Source organism: Meleagris gallopavo, chromosome 5 (genome assembly GCF_000146605.3).
Source record: "Meleagris gallopavo isolate NT-WF06-2002-E0010 breed Aviagen turkey brand Nicholas breeding stock chromosome 5, Turkey_5.1, whole genome shotgun sequence".
In the NCBI taxonomy this organism is placed as follows: domain Eukaryota; kingdom Metazoa; phylum Chordata; class Aves; order Galliformes; family Phasianidae; genus Meleagris; species Meleagris gallopavo.
The window spans coordinates 17,407,229-17,430,350 of record NC_015015.2 but is presented as its reverse complement, the minus strand read 5'-3'; the positions used below and the strand labels follow the sequence as shown (position 1 = coordinate 17,430,350).

Sequence of the window (23,122 nt, the reverse complement as noted above, 5' to 3'; positions counted from 1 at the left end):
TTAGTTCAAGGATTGTTTGTGAGTGATGGATTAGCCTAAATATTAAATTTACATAAGGAGTGTATCTTCCATTTTCCTTCTAATATACCTTTGAATTATTCTTGTAACATTATTTTCTTGATGTTTAGACTTTGAAACAAGATGATATGGTGGAATCAATGCAGCTGGATCTTGACCAGACAAATGAAGAACTTGACAAACTGAATACAAGCCATTTAGAGGAACGATCTCAACTTATTCAAGATCTCCAGAAACGTGAAAGAGAGATTGATCATCTTAAAGAAGCACTGGCAGAAAAAGAGAGGGAGTTATCTGCTTTGTCTTTGAATATGACGGAATATTCAGAACAAGTTATCATCCTGAAGCATCAAGTGCAATGCAAAAATGAAGAAATACGGGGGATAGAAGAGGCTTTATCAAAGGCTGAAAGGGAGGCTGATTTGCTAAAAGAAGTACAAACAGCCGATGTAAGAGATACAAGTGTGAAAATATCTGTCCTTTCTGAGAAGAGTAATACAATGAGACTAGAACTGGAAAGAATTAGAGTTGAAAATGAAGCTAAAACCAAAGAAAATGAGGAACTGATAAGACAAATCAGTGAGTACAGCATTACAGTTAAGGATCTCCGTTCTGAAATCAAGGCCAATCATGTCACATACCATAACAATCTTATGGAGTGTGAGTCACAAATTACTTTGCTGAAAGAACAAATTAGCAAATCATCGGAAAAGCTACAAGAAACTGAGACTAAACAAAGAAAAGAAGCTGAATATTTGAAATCTCAGATTGAGGAAAATAACACTCTGAAAGAAAAATGGAACAGTTTGCTTAAAGAGAAAGAGAATAAAGAACAGACTCTTGAAAATGAGTTAAAATCTATTAAAGATTCATACAACAAACTAGTTTTGGAAGATGCTAAAAAAGATGAAGAGTTGGCTCAGTTATCTAGGAAGCTCATGGAACATGCTGAACAACAGGAAACAATTAAAAAAGAATTACAAGAGAAACAAGAGATCATTATTTCATTAGATAAGAAGCTTGAGTTTTTGGAGCAACAAAATGAAGAGACTAAACTTAAATTAACTGAAGATCTTAAAGCCAAAGAGACATGTTGTGAAGAGCTTAGTAAGCAATTAAGTGAAATACAGAAACAAATTAACAAGATGGAAATAGAGACACAGGAGAAAGCTTCAGCTAATAAGCAGTTGCAGGCAGATCTTGAGGGGAAAGAAACAAAATTGGCAGAGCAAGTGAAAGCAAATGAACATCTGAAAAAAAGTATAGGTAAATTGAAAAAAGAGAAGCAACAGTTAGTCAGTGAAAATGAGAATTTGTCCAAACTTCTGGATGTGAAGGAATGTGAATTATTAAAGAAAATCCAGACTGTGGCAGAAATGGAAAGCAAGCTATCTGTTAGCGATGCTGAATACCAAAAAACTCTTTCAGTACTAAACTGTGAAAAAAACACTCTAGCAAAAGAAATTGAACAACTCTCAATAGTTGCAAAGGAAAAAGAAAATTCAGTTGCAGAACAGCTGCAGAAGAAAACAAAGGAATGTAACATGTTAGCTGGTCAGTTGTTTGAAAGCAAGGAACAAGCAAAACAGTTGAGTGAACAAATGCAATCAGTTCTCATTCAACTGAAGGATGCAACAGACAAAGAAACAAAGAAAGAAGAAATGTTAAATAGTAAGTTATCTGAATGCAATATCCTAATACAAGAGCTCAGCCAGAGTAAGGAAAATAATTTACTGCTGCAAGAGCAAGTTCAAAGCTTAACTTTGGATTTTGAAGCTAAGAGCAAGAGTCTAGAAGAAAAAATCCTTCAATGCGATTCATTGCATAAGGAAATTGAAGACAGTAAATCTTATGTTGTAGAGTTGCAGGAAGAAATTAAAAATCTTAAAGAGGACAAAACAAACTTATCTCAGTGGGTAGGGGAAAGAGACCTGACTCTAAAAAGTCAGGGTTCAGAACTTGAAAAGTTTCGTAAGCAGGTTTCTGACAAAACTGAAGAAAGTACAGTGTTAAATAATCAGCTACAGCAAGTAAGCAAAGAAGTGACAGAGCTTAAGCATAAAAAGGAGGACCTTTCAAACCTATTGAGCAAGAAGTCACATGAATTTGAAATTCTTCAGTCACAGTTGGTACAGCAGCAGTCTGATACTACTTCTGCAAGGCAACAAGCACACACAGCAGCTCTAGAAAATGAAAAATTGAAAGTAGAAATTGAAAACCTTAATGCAGTGGTAATGAAAAAATCAGAAGAAATAGCTACTTTAACTTCACACTTGTCCCAACAGAATCATAGTATTTTAGCTTTGAAGGACCAAATTGATGGCCTAGTGATTGAAAAAGAAAACCTAAAAACTCTCATAGGAAAGAGAGAAACTCTTATTTCTGAGAAGGATGTTTTGCTACAACAAATGAAGGATAGTAAAATGGCAGGAGAAGGGCAATATTTGCAAGTCATTTCAGATCTGCAAAACCAAATACAAACCCTAGGTTTTGAAACCAGCCAGCTGAGACAGACAATGCAGGAAAAAGAAAATGAATATAAGAGGCAAGCTCAAGAATTAAAGTTACTAAAAGATAAATCTGAAGAGTCTGATATACTTAGGGTTCAACTGTCTGAGAATATGGAGGTTATTTCCGACCTTCAGTATCAACTTAGAAATTTGACAGAAAAAGCAGCACAGTTGAATGATTCAATTGCACAGAAGGATGAATGTTTAAAACAAAAGATAGATGAATACATTAGTTTAAAAGCATGCCTTTCTGATGTACAGGAATCATCCATTTTGCAGCAGAAACAGTTAGAGCTTTTAACTTCAGAAGCAGAACAATTAAAAGTACTTGTTTCAGAGAAAGATTTAACTGTAAATAATGTTTCATTATTCAGTGAGAATTTAAAGATGCAACTTCAAGAAAAGGAGAATGAATGTGTTGTCTTAAAGAAACGGATAGTGGAGCTGGAGGACGTAAAAGTGAATTTACAAAAAGAAGTACAACATCAGAAGAATGTAATAATAGAGAAGGATCAGTCTTTATCAGAAAATGAATCCTCTCTTACGGAAAATAAAACTCTTCTCAATGCTCTGAAGGTGAAAGCACAGGAAGATGAAGAGAAGATAAATTTAATCTCTCAACTCCAAAGTCAAGTACATGTACTAACACAAGAACTGCAAAAATCTAAGGAACTAGTCCAGGAGAAAGAAGATGCCTTTTTGTCTCTTCAGGAAAAAATTGAAGCACAGTATGAACTAAGAACTGAGTTTAATGCAGCTCTTAATAAAAAAGAAGAAGTTATTGCCGAACTGCTTAATTCTGTGAAGGAGAAGGATTCCAGTCTACAGTTGGCAAATAAGAACATAAGTGTTCTCTCTAATGAGATTGAGATTCTCAAAGTAGAATTAGAGAAAAGTGGTGCAGCTATGAAAAACCTTACTAAGGAATTTCAGGAGAAAAATGAAAGCTTTAATATTAATCAGAAGAAAATTGATTCTTTGACAGTTGAGCTTCAGACTGTGAAAAGTGAACACCGTAAAGCACTAGACCAAATAAGTACATGGAAACAAGAATTACAGCAAAAAGAATTGGCTGTAGAGTCTCTGCGTGTGACTTGCACTGAGCAGGCAGATAATATAGCATGTCTAAAGTTGCAGTTGAATACTGTAAATTCCAAATCATCTCAAGACAGCCATGAAAGCACACTTTTAATAGGTAGTCTGCAACACCAAGTAGAGACTTTAGTGAATGAAAAAAATATTTTACAAGAAGATGCTGCTAAACTCATGGCTGAAAACACACAACTTGTTACATCTCAAAATCATTTGGAAAAGAAATTGGAAGAGCTCCAAGAAATGAATAGAAAACTAGAAGCCAATGAGAATTACTCAAGAATGCAGATAGATGCTGTCCAACTGCAGATGAAGACTGAAAAAGAGAAGTTACAGATGCAGGTTAGTGCGAAGGGTGAAGAACTTTCTAAATTAGAACTTAAATTTGAAAATCTAGAGCAAAGTCTGCTTGAGTCAGAAAACAAATGGGTGATGGAACTTGATAGGGCAACTTTAGAAATTAAAAATCTTACTGAGCAATTGCATTGTTTAGAAAGTGAAATGAAATCCAAGGATAGCAAAATCCAGTCTTTACAGGAGGAACTGGATCTTACCAAAGAGGAAATAACTCAAAGTTTATCTCAATTACTTAACAGTAGGCTTTTATGCAAAGAAAAGAATGTGCAGACTTCAGATTCCCAACTGCAGCTAACTGATGGTAAAATACAATTGGAAAAATTCTCCACTCTGATATCCAGTATTTTGAGCAAAGAAGTAGAAAGAGAACAATTGCAGCTGGTTCTTTTAGAAAAACAGAAAGAAATAGATATCATAAAAGATGAATTAAAAAGTATGCAGTCACTTGAGAAAGAGAAGGAGTTGCTACAGAATGATATTGATAAAATGAAGGGTACCTATGAATCTGAAATTGAATGCCTATCACAAGAAATGATTGCTGTCAAGGAAACTTTATGTAAACAACAATCTCTTTTGCAAGAAAAGAATAGGCAGATTGAATTTCTTCAGGACAAGATAGATAAATCAGAAGAAGTAGTAAGGACCAGTCAAGAAAAACTGCATGTTGACGGTAAAAAAGTAGCAAGTCTCCTTGAAGATATGGGAAGAAAAGATCAACTCATAGAAGACTTAACTTCACAAGTAAATCAGCAAAAGGATTTAATTTCTGGTCTAAGCCAGCAAATGAAGGAAAAGGACTGTTCTATTACCCAGATCATGGAATCATTGTCTAGTGAAATGCTGAATTTTTCTGAAGAGAGGAATACATTAAGCAGCAAACTGCAGGCTCTTGAATCTGCTCATAATCATTCCATAGGAGAACTAAAAAGAGTGTTGCAGGAACTTGAGGACTGTAAGAAAGAGCTGGAATGTAGTCAGATTGTATTAAGCAACAGAGAAGCTGTTTTAAAAGATTTAATGAAAGAAAAGGAGGAGATGTATCTTAATCTTGAGAAACTTGGCAAGGAAAAAGAGAATCTGAAGAAGAAACTTCAAGCAGCATTGATAATAAGAAGAGATCTAATGCAAAAAGTCACAAAACTAGAGAAGAGTGGGCAGGAAGAAATAGAGAGAGAGAAAGGAAAAAGAGAGGGGTTGTTGAAGAAAGTTGAGGAGTTAGCAGACAAGCTGAAACTAGTTGAAGATCAAAATAAAGATCTCGAGACCTATCTTGGAACTCTGAAGCAACAGCTTAGAGAAAAAGATGTCAAAATAAGTGACTTGAATGATATCTTGTTGACAAAGGCCACTTATTTAGAGGAACTTCAGGCCAATATTGCAAAACTAAATGATGTCATTGCTGAAAAACAAATGATCTGTGAACAGAACCTAAAATCTTTAGAGGAAAAGGATAACATGCTTGCTCATATGCAAGCTATACTTGATGAAAAAGTAAGTGCATATGAAGAGAAACATTCTCAACTCTTAATAGCTCTTGAAATGATAGACTCCGAAGTTAAGAAGGAAGAATTGTTGAAAAATTCCAGTTCTGAAGAGCTCAGTGCCAGGGGCAAGAGAAGGTGTTTGGACTCTAACAATGAAACTAATGTAATTCAATTAAAAAAAGAAAAAGAAGACTTAGAGAGGGATCTTTTGGTTAGGGAAGAAGATGTAAAAAAATTTCAGAAAGAGGGAACAGAGGACACTAAACTTGCAGCAGATTTTGATGAACAAAAACACTTGAAGAATGTCAAACTGGAGCATAAAGCTCTCTCGGAAGATCTTCAAGGAAAATTTAAAGAGTTTGACTTGAATCAGTTAGAAAAACATCTTGGGAAAGAGCTTGTCTCTCCTAAGACAGGAGAAGAAGAAAGTGACCTGAAGAATTTGGAATCCAACAAATCAAGAAACAAGGTTCAGGCTACATCCTTTAAAGAGTCAGAAAATCTAATAACTTCAGTGACAAGTAAAGATATTGAATTGGAAGAACTAAGAGACAGTTATGCAAAGCTTCAGGAGGAAACAGAAATGTTAAAGGAAGAGCTGAGAAAAATATTAGTTGAATTTGGTGGTGATGGAGAAAAAGCAGTTGACTTAAACTCCATGAGACAACAGGAGCAGTACCAGGAACAATGTAAAGGTAGCCTTTTGGAAGATATAAAGCAGCTACAGAAAAAGCTGAAAACATTCTCGACTGAAACTGCAGACATGAAGATGGTGCTGGAATGTGTAAATAATGAGAAAGAAATACTTGTTAAAAAGAATGAGGAGGATTACAGGATGAGCCAGGAAAAGCTGCAGAAACTGAGAAAGGAAGCTAATAAGGAAATTGCAGAAAAGAATGAGGAAATAGAAGCATTGCATTCTTCACTTAAAGATTTTAAGGAGAAACTTGATCTTGAAAAGGAATTGTTAAAAAAAGCTCTAAAGGAGAGCCAAGAAGAAATCCATCGTTACAAAGCAACATTTGAAGAAATAAAGAATGAAAAAGAGGAGCTTGTTCATCATTTAGAGGACTCGAATTTGAAACTAATCAATAAGAAAAGGGAGTTAAAGCATGTCAGTGAAGAAAACAAAAAGCTTCTGACAGAACTTTGTTTGCTACGTGAGAAGGCTGAGATAAGTACTCCTGTAGTGTCATGCAAAGAGTTTAAAGAAGAAAATGATACTGAAAAAGAACTGGTAGAATTTTGTTCAGAAGGTGGTTCTCTTCAAGGAAAATTACAAAGTAAAGGCACCTCTTTTCAACTATCTAAGACTGGTTACTCTGGGAAAACTAACCTGAAAGAAGCAGCAGACTATAAAACCCAGAAAGAAATGGAAATTGTTCAAGAGCCACTTGCAAAAACTGTTAATGTAGGTGATTCTAAACCACAAGGACAAAGGACTATAGCAGAAGAGAAGTCCAAAGACCACCTTCAAAGAAAATTACAAGCAGCTTTAATATCGCGTAAAGAAGCTCTGAGAGAAAATAAATATCTAAAAGACCAGATTGATAAACTGTTACTGGAAAGAGAGGAACTGGTGAACAAGACAAGTACGCTTGAACGCTTATTACTAGAGCTTGGTAGAGAAAAGCAAAGTTCAAATACTGTTTCTCTATTGTCTGAAGAGGAGACCCTTGTTTCTGAAAATGCTAGACTGTTGGCTGAAAATGAAAACCTCACTGCTGCATGTGAAAGTCTTAAATCTACGATGGAGACAATAGTTCAGGAAAAAGAGGCTTTTTCTTTCCAGCTAAATACCTTAAAAGATTCTCAGACAGTTGAATTAACAGATTGGAAGGCTAAACACAGTGAATTAAAGCAAGAGTATGAATCCCTCCTTCAGGCTTATGAGAATATCAGTAGTAAAATAGCAGATATGAGGCAAGTTATTGATGTCACTAGAAAAGAGAAACAAGAGGCTATTCAGAGACTCAGGGAAGGGGAATCTGAGAAAGAGGCTCTTGAGAAACATTTTCAGAAACTCATTGATGAAAATGAAGTGATTAAGGATCGGCTGAAAAAACTCAGTGAATCCAAGAAATTGGAAGTTGATGAATTACAGAGTAAAGCAGAAAGGCAGATATGTGAACAAGAGGCAAGAATGGAAGAACATCAGGCTCGTCTTCATGAACTCACTCAACAGAATAATCAGCTAATGGAGGAAAATGAACAGCTGAAACAAACTTCTGAAAATTTAAAGCAGGCTTTAGAGAAAATTCAGGATGAAAATGACATCCTTCATAATAACATCACTGTAACTAAAGCAGCTCTGGGAGACCTCCAAGTTCAAATGGAAGTGTACCAAAATGATATGCAATCTAAAATCAGAGATGCGTTATATGAGAATGAATCATTGTTAAAAGACATTAATGTGTTAAGAGATAAACTCTCTGAAAAGGAACAAGAAAGAAAATTAATTTCAGAAAAAGTAAAAGAAACTGAAAAGTCTTTGGACCATAAAAATCACTGTATTACAAAGCTGAACATGGAGTGTAAAAATCTTACACGAGAAATTGTTAGTCTAAATGAAAAAGTTAAGATTTTAGAAGATGATAAATGTCTCTTACAGGAGGAATTAGAAAATGCACAAGAGAGTTCTTACAAAGTAAAGAATGAGAGGGAATTCCTTGAGACAGAATTGCTTAATCATATTAAAGAGGTTGATCATCTTACTGATACAATGAAATCAGCACAAGTGCAGAATAATATGCTTTTACAGCAACTGGAAGAATTAAAGGCAGAGAAGTGTAATGTGATTAGAGAAAAAGAAGAACAGCAGTTACAACTAGTAAAACTGTTTGAGGAGAAGGTGAAATGTGCACAAAGAGATAATAGTGGAAATAAAAACAGAACAAAAGAATTACAAGAACTCTTAAAGGAGAAACAGCAGGAGATCAACCATTTGCAAAAGGATTCTATAAAATTCCAGGAGCTGATCCTGGATTTGGAAAGGTCTGTGAAACTGTCACAGTCAAAAAATGAAAAATTTGAAAAAGATTTAAGTAATATGTCAGAAAAGCTTACCAAATCGAATGAAGAAATATCCCATCTCAATGAAAAGCTGTCTTCACAGGTGAACTTGTTGGATCAGTCAAAGAAAGAAGTAGACAGGCTTACAGCTGAGAATCTTAATTGGAGAAATGAACTTAAGAGGAAAGAAGATGAACTAGAAATCCAGAAGAGAGAATATGTGACAGAACTGGAGCTAAATCTTCAACAATTAAAATTGGTTCACAAAGGAGAATTTTTGAACCTAGAGGAAAGACACAGTGCCCTTCAGAGAGAAAAAGATAGGGCAATTAGTGAGATTCAAGGATTGCAAGAGGAGGTTAGCTTTAAGGACTCTGAAAACAAGAAGCTTCAGGCAGATTTGAATGCAGCTTTGGCACGCTTAGCTGCTTTTGCAAAGTGTATGTCTTCTCTTCAAAATGACCGGGACAGGGTAATCACTGAAATGAAAATCTGGGAAACGCAGTTCAAAGAGGCTATCCAGAGTAAAGAGATACAAATAGAAAACAGTAATAAAAGAATAATGTCCCTGCAAGATGAATTGAAAGACAAAACGACTCAGATTCAGGAACTGAATATTAAATATTCTGTGGGAGAGGAAACAAAGGATGGACTGTATTTAAGGCAAAAATCTGCTATTATACCATGGCATGAAGAGCTTCGCAAAATAAAGGAAGAAAATATACTTTTTTTTAATAGGCAGCGAGAGTTGGAGAATGCTCTTCAGTCAAAAGAAGAAGCTTTGCAAGCACTCCTTAAAGAAAATAATTCTCTTAATCATCTCATAAAGAATAGTAAAAGTTCTGGAAGCGAGATACAAGTACTGGAAAGTAATTTTACAAGACAAGAACAAGAACTGAAAAACCTTCTTGCTGAAAAGGAAAAAATTAATGCTGAGTTGGAAAAACAAATTACCATTTCTGAGCAAATGAAAATCATGCTGAATAATAAAGATAAAGAAATTTCCTTACTCATTTCTTCAAAAAGTGATGGAATTTCTGACTATCTGATTCAGGTACAGACTCAACATAGAGAACAAATCAAAGAATATGAGCGTCAGTTCCATTTGCTACAGAGACAGAGAGAACAGTCTGAGGAGTCCTGTCAAAAGATGGAAAATGAACTAAGAAATCTCCAGATGAAAGCAGATAAGGCAGGTCAAGATAAGGCTGCAATTGCCAGTGAACTAGATGCTTTTAAAAAGTCAATGTCATCTCTTCAGAATGATCGTGATGACCTTTTTTCTAAATACAAAGAGCTGGAGCATCTTCACCAAAATGTCATAAATCAACGAGACAATCTTATAGTTGGCAATGCGAGTGAGAATAATGCTTTGAAACAAGAATTAAGGGTACTACTTAATCAGATAGATGATCTTCATTCTGAAAATGCAATGCTAAATGCCCAGCTAATAAAGTATAGGGAAGATCTTAACCAAGTTTTATCTCTGAAAGATCATCAATTGAAAGACTTACTTAAGCAAAAATTAGATTTCATTAAAGGCCTTGAACAGGAAAAATATGATCTTCAGAAACAAATAAAAGAAGTGCAACTATCCAGTCAACTGCAAATGGATACTGTTGTATCTTTGGAACATGAAAATAAAAAATTGGTATCTAAAGTAAATGATTTAGAATCTTTAATTGCATCATTAAACAAAGAGAAACTTGTTTCTGAGTCTGGAGAGAAACTGTTAGCTAGTGGTAGCATTCAGAAAAAAAAAAGTGCATCTGATGGACTGTATGGAGAAACACTTCAGAAGACTGACGATGTCCAGAAATCACTAGGCAGAAATACTAAGGATGCAGATGGGGAATACAGTAAGACATTTCAGAAACTTGAGCATGGATATGAACCCGATGCTTTTACAGAGATGATAGTACAAGTTCAATCTCAGAATAGAGAGCTGAGATCCCAGAACGAGGCCTTTGGCAAAGCAATGACTGCTCTGCAAAATGATAGAGATAGGATAATAGAGGACTTAAATATACTTCAGAGCAAATACACATCAGAACTCAAGTCTGAAAAAAAGAAAGGAGTTGAACTTGAAGCTGAATTTGGTAGCTTTAAATCCCATCTTGTCAGTATACTCAAGGAAAATGGTCTTCTGAAAAAGGTACTTTTTGATCCTGCAAATATGGTTACAGTTGATCAGATTGCTGATGAAATTGAAAATCTCTGTAGAACATTTGTCACCCGTGAGCTGGAGATTAGCAGGCTCTCATCTGAATGTGGGAATTATGTTCAGCAGATTGAAGCGTTTTCCAAGGCTATGGCCAGTCTTCAGGATGACCGAGACAAATTGCTGCAGGAACTCAGCAAGCAGAAGGTAGCTTCTGAAACTAAAAAGGGGGGCATAGCTTCATTTCCCATTGCTTGCAACAGCATCAATGATCTAAATTCTTTTAAAAGTAATTTGGATGTGCCTCAAATCGATAGGGAAAGATTGGTAAGTTTTAACTGGCTACATTGCTTTTTTTTTTTTTTTTTCCATTTAAAGCAGAGAATGCATGACTTTGCAAATTACATGAGTGCTAAGAAAACATAGTATGACTAAACAAGATGTGTAAAATCTTGAGAGTTTAGAAAATTTTCCTGTTAAACAAAAGCAAGTGGGAAAAGCAAAGCAAAAGAATTCTGTTCTAGAATTCTGGTACTAATAAAACTTCAATTATATACTTTTCCTTCCAGTTTACTAATCATATTTATTAAATGTAGGCTAAAGAAGGAGCCAGCCTTGCAACTGTTGAAATATCAAAACTGAAGGCCAAGGTTGATGATTTGGAGAAGGCATTGCATCAGACAAAAGCCTTCCAAGCAGAAACTGAGAGAGAGATTGCATCATACCAGAGTGAAATTGCTGGATTGAGGTATAAATGTTTAAGTTAAATTAACAAGTGATGCATAAGGTTTTTGCTTAGAATTCTTCATTGACTTCAACCTGATAAACTGACAAAGAAAATGATGTATAGTTTATCAGAAGAATATTTTCATAATGTTCTTGGTCAGCTTCCACACAATTTTCTTTGTTTACAGTTATCCTTGTATCTTTACCTAATTATCTCTTTATTGATGTAAAATTTCAGTCTTGAATGAATGTCTTCTCTCCAGCTGGTGACTTCAGTGTATGGATCTAAAGTTAAGGGATCTCATTTCTGTACTGGATGATACCATGTTGTTGTCTCAGTAATAAGTTACCTTTGATAAACCTGAACATTTCTCCCATTTTTTTGTTGTTGTTTTTAAGTATATGTCTGAAATATTGCAGATTTGACTCAACTGCATATTGAAAATAATCTTCATTTCACATGTGAGGAATGTTTTTGTAAATTCAAATGTCCGCTTCTGCATTGTTCACATCTTCTATCACCTATGACAAATGAATAATGTCACACCTTGTGTCTAATTCTGTGAATGCTATTTTGAAGAGACGTCTTCAAATGGAAATATGCATTGAGAATACTCATAAAATGTACCACATTTGCATGTAAGTTTTTAGAAATTGCCATGACTTGTTCTAGAAATAGCAATTTATACAGCCTCATTCTTTTCATTGACTTCTGTATAGTATATTTTCATTTAATAGCTAGTTTTGTATTTCACATTCAGGATGGAAAAGAACCTCCTCCTCTCAGAGTCCCAAGCACTGCGAAATCAATATCAAATGACAGTTGCTGAGAAAGACCGTCAGATTGCAGAACTGCAGAAGCTGCAAGAAGACATAATTGTTAAAAAATCAATCTCCACTGGCAACATTTATCCAGTCAAGGTAAACAGAATATAGCAGGAGGCATCAACCTATGTCAGTTGATTCACTGTACTAAGTTTGCAGTTTGCTTCCTAGAAGAGAATTATCTAGTATGTTAGTCTAAATAGTGAAGGCTGATATGCTATAGAGTGTATTTCACTATTCTGGGGGCCAGTCCAGTAGCAAGCTACAACTACACCAGGTCAGTGAGTTGCAATAATTAAGAACATTTTTTAAATGGAGTCAGGTGTGTTGATATTGATCCACTTCTTTTAAATGAAAAAAAGAAGTTTGTTACGTTTATAAAATAACAGAGAAAACTCACTGGTGCAATACATTTTAATGGATAAAAAGCATGCAAAGAAACTTCAGAAATAAAAGAATAGTTATAAAGCAAAATGGGAAGAACTGTCATGAACCAGTGATGGTTGTTAATTCTTAACCAATAAGGAGTATCAGTTTGTTATGGTTAAACTGTAAGGTAGATGTATTTTCTCCTTACAGAGTTGATAATGTTAGTAAATTCCTTAAGTTCCTTAAATTACTATTTTAGATTAGTTAAATCTAGAATATAATATGAAGAAGTTCAAAGTTGGTGAATGATCGTGAGCATGATTCAACAGCCTACATGGTGTTGATAAATACAGTGATCCATATTGGAAAGGGGAAAAAAAAAAAAGCAATTTATAGCTTTCTCACATAGTTTTATCCAGTCAAGTGGGGTGGAGCTTTCAGACAACTCTCAGAGGAATTCTTACGTAGTAGCTGAGGTTAAATGTGTTATGTTCTTAGATGGAAAATAACTTTGGGTCTATAATTCTTGTGCCAATTTTCTGCCTATCATGAGTAATTTGCAGTTCACACTATTATAAAACCAGTGTTGCTACTTGTTCCTATGGCACACATTCAAAAGAGAAGTAGAATGCTGTACGATTATTTGTAGGGTGCCAACAATGTGTTTATCAGTTACTGAGTCCTTGCGTGCTCTTAGACTTAATTAGCTGCCAGGCAGCCTGTGGCACAGGCTATACTTAGTCCTTTTTCTCTCAGCTGAAAATATCATGTGTACTATGTCTTCCTGAGCCAGTGATTATAAGAATATGTATATATAAAATCACTAAATACAGAAATAGCATAACTTCTTTTGAGACATGAACATCTTACATTTTTTTAAAATCCAATTTTAAATTTGTCTAACTGATGTTATTGATACAGATGGACAAACAGGATTACTTGCTTGTATCTTACTTTAAGAAAAACAGTGTTAATTAAGTAAGTTCTTTAGATGTTGAAAAAATGGTGGATAAAGTGGCAAAAAGCCTGTTACAGTACACTTCACCTCAGCTTCACAGAAGCATTGCAGTAGAAATGTTTTAAAAGAGTGAAAACATGATACTGAAAATAAGAAAATTCAGAAAAGATTGAAATTTGTTCATGTTAAAGAAGAAATTGAAGAGGTAAACAGTCTAATTGTACTGTAGGATGTGTGCGTATGAACTGAGAATCTTTAACTTCTTGTGAATCCAAGATGAAGAGATAAACAAAACTAGTAAAGATATGTGCTCTTTCAGGTAATGTGAACATTTTTTAGATATATGATTTCTACAATCTCTTTTCAGATACATGTTATTAACAGGATCAGAAAAGAAGTTGGTAATTTACATTGATAACAACAGCATATACTTGATGCTAGCAAATTCATAAGAGCCTAAATCAATCTCTTAATTATTTGTCAATGAGAATAGAACCTAATTGTGGGGAGAAGGGAGAGAGCTGCATAATGGAAGCACTGTTATCCTTTCCCTGAAGCAGCTGGAGTTTTGTTTCTGGCAGGAATAAAATGCCAAATTTAGAAAGACAGCAGCTGAGACCCGGTTGTCTGCTTTCATAGATTATCGTTAAAGGTTCAAGTAAAGTGTTATTTTGGAATAATGTTTTCACTTGCTTTTTCTGTACCAAAGGAAGTAGAGGTAAGGCATCTTCCATTAATTTTACTAAAAACAAAGTTTTGGCTGGTAAAATTTATAGCTGTCATATACTGTTCATTTTTTTGTGTGTTCAAGATGACAGACAAGGGCTGTTGAACTGCAGTGTCTGCTGGGTTATGAAGTACCTTATTTGGTAAAAGTCTTTATTTCATGATTTTATGGGAAAATAGATTCCAGAAACCATTGAAGATGGCTCACTTTCCTTCATTGTTAGAGATTAACATCATAGCACTGGCCTGCCATATATTCACAACCTTGCCCTTTTTTATTAGTGATAAAGTTGAATTATTTTTGTGAATTGGGCTTTTAACTTTCAATTCATATTTAAAAAACAGCTGCATTCACCCTGTTATGAATGCCATTATTAATTAGAAACTAGATTTTTAAAAGGTATTTTAAATTAATTTGCCCTTATGTTTTTCCACTTTCGTGGTTCACGCTATTTGCAATTTTTTTTTCTATGAAGTTTGTAGATTGAAAACATTTAGAAGTAGATTTTTGTGTAAATAAAGTTTCTTCCATGTCGAATTAACTTATAAGATGGAAATTATCCTGTTTAAAGGAAATCATTATGTAGTCCATATATTATTTAATGTTGAATTATTTAGAAAATTCATTTACCATTTAACCTGAATATACTCATGTTTCTTAAGGTTTTAGAAACTGCCTCTCTTGCTGGAGGTGCAGACTCCCCTGAGGAAGTCAAACATGTTTTGGCTGAAAGGAATCAGCTTCAGAATGAGCTACAGCGCTGTCTTCAGGAGATGCACCAGAAGGATCTGCATTTGCATCAGATTAATTCAAAGGTAACTTAAAGCAACAACTGCCATCCTAAATAGTCAATGTGAAGCTGAGCTGTTAAAAGCATAGAAATATGTCTAAACTGGTGGTATCTTTATGATTGAAACTTTGTTTCAAAACTTAGAATTCTTCCAAACATTCCATTTGGCTCAAACTAGAAATTGCAATGTAAACTCAGTATTACATTTATGCTGTTGCCTTCCTGACTACTTACTTGACCAAGAGATGTTTATTTGAATTTGCATTCTGAGGAGATTGATAGAGCATTGCTCAACTTGAACTTGAATTAAAGTATTTTTCATTAGACAGACAAAGATGGCTGTCTTAGCTGGAACAAAATTTTAGCTTTCTCACTCCGAATGTAAAATACCTCAAAAATGTTTCCTCGCAATGTCTTTATGAACCCTTCAGTGGATTTGTGTGTGGATGTGTGGAGTTTTGCTTGAAGAAGTTTGTAAATGTTTTTGGAAATTCACTAAGCACTTATCCTGCTTGGTTTTGATGGTATTCAGAACAAATTAGATTTGTTGCATTTCGTCTGTGATTGTGTCTGTTTTTACTGCTTCACCTGAACATTTTATGAATCTAGTAACAATTTCAACCAAATTTTGAAACTGTCATAGCAATCTCAACCTACAGGGGAAGGTGAATGTTTGGGAAAGAGTGAAGAACCATATTGCTGTTTTGTTATTGAAAGTTTTAAAAGTTGACTGCTTTTACATATCTCAACTTCCTGATGAACATCTTTATTCCTGGAATTACTCTTTTGAGCTTATTGATTACATAGACAATACTCTGATTTTGTTACTTCTACTTCTCATAAAACAACTAGTTAAATCTTACTAAGCTGGTCTTGCCAAAAAGTGAATGCAATACTGAAAATAGTATGCAGTTACTTTCAAACTTTCAACAACAGATCTCATGTCTAGTAATTTCCTGGATGAGATCGTTTTTGTGTTTGCTTTATTGTGTTTTTTGAATAATTTAAATGATAATTTCTTTCAGAGTCTGCAGTCAGCAGAAGAGAATGCTGTGTTGTCTGCCCAGCTGAAAACTCTATCTCAGACTCTAAGGGATAACCAGCTTCGTTACACTGATTTGCAGAATCGTTATTTAAGATTGGAGAGGGAGTATCAGACAATGCAGGTGACATCCTTCCAGGGCACTGTTCAGGTAAATGAACATAGAGAAAATTCTTAGGGCTCTTTCTACACTCGTGCTTTTGCTGGCTTTTGTGCTAAACAAAAATAAATACTTAAAAAGTATTTACTTACTGTTTTTTAATTGTTTTGCTGATACAATAGACTATGATACATTGAAGATATCTATTTCTGTAAAGCTCGTTTTTTTTTTAGATTTTTCTGGAAGCTCTTTACAGATGCTATTTTCGTTATGAAGCATCATCTTTTTTGAATTGGCCGCAACTGGCAGGATAATTAGTTGATCAATGGATTAGCAAGATTTAGTGATAATTTCACAGCAGTCACAAACTATTTTGCAAAGTTATTTGTAATATTTTGGGAAATGAGATCTATTTAATCAGTTCAGCATCTCAGTACCCCTTACAACCCATCACACACATGTAAGCTTATCTCTTTTTGATCCCTTCATTTCTAAAACGTTTTCCTCTGCTGCCTTGCTTAGTAAGTAATGACTGATTAATGGAAGACCGTAAAATATTATGTGGATTCATATGTAAGCCCTCTTTAGAAACAAAAATAATGGGAAGAACTGTATACTGAAAAAGAAATTAAATCTCTACTTCTGAGAGAGGATTCAGGTTCTGTTTCCTTCACATGTTGGTTACAAAGCGTGAAGCTGCTTAAGTGCAGTTTTTGGTGCTTCTGCACTGCCTAAAGCTCTGAATTTAAACATTGCTTTATGTTAGTCATAGTCTATCTGGGAGAAAATAAAAGGGAGACTACTTTATTCAGTCTTGCATTGTCACCTGTTCTGCAAGTACACATAGCCATCTACTCCCATGCATTTTTTCAGTGCCAGTCCAGGTAGTGATCCCAACTTGTGCATCATTGCATCTCATTGAATATACAAGTATTTCTGTTCTGCTGTTTGTGTTACACCATAGCAACAAACTGTGAAGCTAGAACTAAGTAACTAATCCAAATATTCAGATGTTAGCATAAGGGGACAAAATATAATGGGGTGTTCTGTGTCTAGAGTTCACAAATGTGAGAAAAAGAATACAATACAGTGTAGAACTTTTCTGCTGCCTCTGTTTGAACTGGCTTGTCTGTATGGCTTGATATGCTAGCACACGGATATTTTGTCTCAGATTTTGATAGTAGAATAGCTATGCTATTAAGGAAACTGTGCTCACTATGTTATGTTACTGCGTGCATTTGTAGATGTATTTCTTGCACTTCAGACATAGCTCAGATTGCTGTGTTGTAGAGCATACACATATCTTCCAAGTCCAGCAGCACACAGAGACAGTTGTCATTTTTTACTTAGAAGACTTAGTTTTGTAAAATTGTTGTTTTGAAAATTTAATGATTGAATGACACAAGAAAGTTTTGTTCCCCTGTTGTGTGTTGCTCATGGCTGCTTTAACTGAATAAAGATTTTTTTATGACTAGAAAAATTGTGACTAGCTTTTTCCCCTTTTAATAGAATGAAACTAGAGCAGAAGTTCCCCCTGGAGCACCACAGGAAAGATCTGCAGTTATTGTTGAAATAGACAATATGGAGCTAAATGAACTCAGAAAAAGGTCAGAACTGAAGAGTGTGTATTAGCAATATTGTTTTTCTAACAGCTGTATTGTAAGTGCATAAGAAATGCTTTTCTCTCTCTTTGGGGAAAAGGGAAGGATGTGGATTTACAGTACATTAAATGTGTCAGTTATATTCTTGAAATATTATTTGGTTGTATTTCAATATCTCCAAATCTAATCTAAAGAGTCTCATTATAGTTGAGTCCTTATCCCCAAACAGGACATTCCTAAAAAAAAAAAAAACAATGAATTGACTATTTCAGTACATAAAAATACTGATTTCATTTTTCATTTTATTTATAGGCTTGCAGACACTGAGCAACAATATGATTCAGTGCAGCAGGCTCTCTCACAGCTGACACAAACACTAGCAGAAGAAAAGAGAAGGAGAGAAGCTGCAGAAGAAGCTCTTGGACTCTCTGAAGAACTAAGTAACAGGTAAACTGTACTGTACTGTGAAACATTTTGTGTTTTTTCTTTTGAAGGCATATGATGGATTGTTATATTAAACCCTTATGCAATATGAAAAAACCTGCATATTCAGAGAGCTCCTTCCTCTTCTGCTGCCTCTTGTGGCTCAGCTTCTTTTTGAATAGGTTCATCCTGAGGTTTTCATTTACAATAGTCTAGAGTAAATGCAAAGTGTACTACAGAACTGAAAAAGTGTCAGATTTTTTTTGTTTGTTTGCCTTTTATTTTTAGTGATGATTTTTCCTGTTGATGTTAGATTTCTGATAATAGAATAAAAACTGTAAGGTAGCACCTGAAGCAATGAAAAACTGCATGTGTGACTGTTAAAAAGTTAGTTCTAACTCCGTGGATCAAGAAAATGTTCAGGGTCTTTGATTTTTATTGTTTTTATTTTTAATTTAATCTTTTGCTTCTGATGACTCAGTGTTATTTTTGCCAAGTTAGAAGAAGTGTACATACTTCAACTTTAGTACAGGCAGGGTTTAGATTTAAAATATCACAAGTCATCTGCCCAACTAAAATCTTCATTACTATCATAATCTGAAAATTACTATTTAACCAGCTAGCAATGATGAGGATTATTCAGAATAAATAACACCTTGAGAGTGGTTTGCAAATAGCTTATGTTGTCATCAGTCTCTAAGTTTTACTGCTTTTTATGGGGAGCTCCTTGCAGCAATTTAAATGTATAAAGTGTTGGGGTTTTTGTGTTTTTTTTTAATGTGAATTTGGTATTTTGGAAGAGAAGGTAATTCAGTATTCCATTGTCTAACTTTCCTCTAGATTTGAAGTCAGCAGTTACAGGTCTGTACCTAGCGAATACACTGTCCGGATGGAAACTGAGGATGAAAGGGAAGCCTTAATCATCAATCCTAGTGAACATGTTACTGTAAGAAAGGTAAGTAAATTAAAAGCTTTTAAAAAGCCCAGATTATAAGATGCTTAAGTGGTACACGTGTTGTATATTGTTAATTGCAGATAGGACTGAAGGCATCATGGCTCAGTATTTTCTTTCATGCTACTCTTCCTTTCTTTGGTCTTCCTCTGCTTTACCTCTCTATCTTTTTCATTCATTCTTCAAGTGCAGATTTCCCTTCTGAGTTTCTGGGAATTGCTGACTGCAGATTATCCTCTTTGTATGTAAATGCTGACACGAAGCAGCTAATTGTTTAATCTGCCATTAATCCGAAAAGCTGATTGAAGCTCTCTTTTATTGTGTTACATATCATGGGGTGTGTAGGCTACAGAGGGGTCTGTTCAACATAGCAAAGTAGGCAATGAAAAAAATTATTTCTGTTCTGGTTGTGGATGGTAAGTCAGATACAGATAGGTGTGTAAAACATGCCGCATTACACATTACGTATGTTCAAACCAAAATACCAGAGATCTGTAAGTTTAATTGTATTACATATCAGGCCATTAAATAAAGTTTATATGCATATAATTAAATGTTTTTGTCTCTAGTGTGCGTATATAATTACATAATATACAAATACTTTATGTTCATTCTTACTCCCCTTTATTAATGCTGTTTTCTTTTATCTTTAAATATGTTTAAGTCCTACGGTGTGACATCTGTTGCTGCATCAGAGTTAGAAGGTTTACAGTGCCAGAGACATCTAGGTTACAATGGAATTGCTTCTTAGGTATTTATGAACACTTTGTTTGCTTCCTAACCAGGTGAAAAGAGGTGCCCTTTCCTTCAGAAGATGGCTTCGAGGACGAAGTCTTACCTGTTCTAAGCTGCTGACCTCCAGAGCAAAATCCCGCTATTTATTCCTTACATACCTGGTTACACTACATCTTATTGTTTTATTGTGCCTCACTGGTGTTCTCTGAATACACTGCATTTTCTGAGTAAATTATTTTCTTATAGGTAATGGTGTGCCAATTCAAGATAATAGATTTTTCACATGCTGCTGTTAAGCTATGCACTGGACACAGTTGTATATATTCTTGTTACACTATGTGAATCTCAAGCTTCTTGTAAGAAATTTGTGTATATCACAGTTGTCCCAAAGTTGAATTGCTCTTTAACAGTGGGGTATTATATTTGCTAAGGAGAAAATATTGCCCTCGTTTGCCCTATAAAGAAACTGCTGCATACTAGTTATTTAATATTGCTTGTGAGTACATAATGAATGATTACTACTGAATGGGTTGTAAATGATATCTTTTCTAAATAAATTTTATTTTAAGAGTTGAACTATACATTTTAAAGGGATATTCAGCTATTACTGTCTATTGGCTTCTTGATTACAACAGGAAGTTCTACAGAGTGCAATAAAGAAAGAAGAACTGGATTTTGATTTCCTTTTATTTTCATTCAAAAAATAAGCTTAAGTCAATGTTCTTTGACCATTTAAGCCTTTATAGTTTGCGTTGGCTGTTTCAGGGTACACAGGTCTGTATGTGGTAATGTGGTAAGATGAAGTATAAGCTTCAGTCAAGGTTTGGAATTGGCATGAAGAAATGTCTTAAGCATCCTATGTTCCTTTATTGTTGTTTCAGAGGTGCAATTTCTGTAACTTTTCATGTATTTAAATTTACTTCCACTCCTTGTAGTCTTGATGGGTTTAAGTTTATGTATGTCTTGGGGCCAAATGTTACTTAGCTGCTCAACAGATGAACTTCAGGCTTATAAACCTACAGTACTACATATTTTACATACTTTGAATTACAACTGAGGAGAGTTTGCATTTTTAACTGGGAGGCTATAAAAAGCAGAGGATTTGCACTCAGTTTCTGTAGGTATGTAGTGGAGCATTGTGCCTTGTATATTGATACTTCTGTATTTTGGTATAATGATCTCTGAAACTTCACAGCTATTTCTCTGATTCCAAAACCAGCTTATTTGTGAAGGCTGTGGCCAGTAGAAGCTAGAATGTTGTTTTTACTCCTGGTGCTGTTTATTGTTTGTTCTGTCTGCATTTCTGTTCATGCCTGTATAAAATGGAGATGCATTCAAAATAAGCTAAGTCTAAGAGAGTAGACATAAAGTCACAAAAAGAAACGACCATTTGTTTTCCTGTTAACCAGACTAAAATATCGTGGGAAAAGATAACGAATATGAAAATTGAAGGCTTCCATCAGTTTTACAAAATTGACTTGAGTATTCATGAAGTGAATTATCTGCCTGTGTTACAAGGATTTTTGTACATGCTATCTTCTGCTATGCATGGTCACATGGTGGGAGAAAGAGGGATTGGTTGAGAGTTGACGATGGCAGGGTTAACATTTACTAAATTGTATCTGAAGTTCTGCATTGTTTGCTTTTGTGATGTGGAATGGGAATTATCACTGGCCTTAATTATCTAGGAACTAAGGTAAAGCCTAGAAACTTTCTTCTTACGATGATTCTATAATATTTCTTAGTCTACTAATGGTCTGGATTCCTATGTTAATCCAATATATTCCAATGTAGTTGTTGTGTTTTTTGTTGTTTTTTTTTTGTGAAATAGTTACCACTCATCTCTTTCAAATGGCTTATTGCTGATTCAGTCCCTGTTTTAAGCCACAGTGTCACTGAAATTCTGAGATAAGTCGGCTATTTTCAGTCTTTGCACCACACAAACAAACATCAAGTACAGTTGAAACGTGAGAACTGTTCATGGTAAAACTTCTCCTGCTTTCAGGATGGCTGCTAACAAGAATGATAATGAGCTATTCTTAGGTATTTGAGTTACAAAGAAGTAGAATGGTTTCCAGTGACAGCAGTGGAGCACAAAACCTTCCTGTATTGCACATCTGATGTAAGGGCTTTTGTCTTCTGGGGGGGGAGGGAGGTTAATGAAAATAAAAATCCTTTCTCACTAGGCATAGCAAGTTAGCAAGTGGGAGGGGATTCAGAGGTAATGGAAATCCTGCCCTAATTTATCTAGGCCTTTCTGCTGTCACAGCGATAAGCAGAAACTGAAAAAAAGGTTTCCAAAAATGGCTTGACTCATGTAGATATTCTGTGAACTCCATTCCTGAAGCTGTTATAAATGTAATGGAAGATGAGATTACTTCATTTACGAAGGTGCTTTTACAGATCATCACCATTTCCCAGGTAAGCACTCCTTGAGAGTTTTACCTGTTAACGGCTGATGATTTTAACGCTTCTTTTCACTTGGTTCGAGATCTTCTGGGGAGTATGTGTACACTTGCTTATTTCCAAAATGTGGTCCTGGATACTGGTTTGCCTTAACCATTGAAGGAATTCCAGAAGGACTCCTAATGTAAGGCAGTTCAGGTTTGACTGCATGATTGTAAGGAGATGTAGATGTCTCTCATCACTGGAATGATCAGTGGTGTACAGTGGAACCTTCTTTGTCTGAAGCTTAGAAGAATCTATATGTGCAAGCTGAACAGATAGTTCTGAGTAGCTATGACACAAACCAGGATGAAGCACAAGGTGAATGTATTCCATCACATTTAATTCTCTCACAGCATTTTGTGCTAAAGGACTAAACGCTTTGTATTTTACAAAAGGAGTGCTGCCTTGAGAGTGGATGGCTGTATTAATTTCAGCGTTACCTACACTTGGTCAACTCACTGAGGGGCAGGGAAGGATGGATGTGGGGAAGGCATTCACAAGACATGAAGGCTCAATAGTTTGAGGTAATTAGATGGTTCAGGCATCTGTCCTTTGTCAATCCTAGAACAACATAGAAAATAAGGACTTTTATTTGGCCTGTGGTAAATACGCATACAAAATGCAGAACATGCTATACAATTTAGAACTTTATTAGTGTTCTCTGAGCATTGGGCATTATGCAGAAACCAATAGAAACAAATAGGAAGTTTTCGGTTTATTAAACATAAATCCAACAGCTGCAAAGCAATAACATGACTGTCGTTGAAGGTTTTTGTGTATTTAAGTAGTACT

The 23,122-nt window shown here is 34.9% G+C and overlaps 2 protein-coding genes across 3 annotated transcripts in view; both read left to right on the top strand.

The window, feature by feature from the left end:
- The window catches only part of LOC100541605 (golgin subfamily B member 1-like), a 39,727-nt gene extending 19,172 nt beyond the window's left edge, over positions 1–20,555 (top strand). Inside the window, exons 20-28 of the mRNA XM_031553491.1 lie at positions 129–10,961; positions 11,231–11,382; positions 12,122–12,281; positions 14,902–15,054; positions 16,055–16,222; positions 17,681–17,778; positions 18,085–18,219; positions 19,036–19,150; positions 19,933–20,555. Coding sequence (XP_031409351.1) covers positions 129–10,961; positions 11,231–11,382; positions 12,122–12,281; positions 14,902–15,054; positions 16,055–16,222; positions 17,681–17,778; positions 18,085–18,219; positions 19,036–19,150; positions 19,933–20,091 — 11,973 coding nt within the window. The 3' untranslated portion in view covers positions 20,092–20,555. The remainder of the gene's footprint in view (positions 1–128; positions 10,962–11,230; positions 11,383–12,121; positions 12,282–14,901; positions 15,055–16,054; positions 16,223–17,680; positions 17,779–18,084; positions 18,220–19,035; positions 19,151–19,932) is intronic.
- Positions 20,556–21,980: 1,425 nt separating this feature from the next.
- The window catches only part of LOC100541147 (actin, alpha skeletal muscle B-like), a 17,352-nt gene continuing 16,210 nt past the window's right edge, over positions 21,981–23,122 (top strand). Inside the window, exon 1 of one of the 2 annotated variants that reach the window (XM_010711223.1) lies at positions 21,981–22,004. The gene's annotated coding sequence lies outside the window, so the exon portion shown is untranslated. Of the gene's footprint in view, positions 22,005–22,103; positions 22,304–23,122 lie in introns of those variants that run through there. The other variant, XM_003206368.4, reaches the window with a different exon arrangement.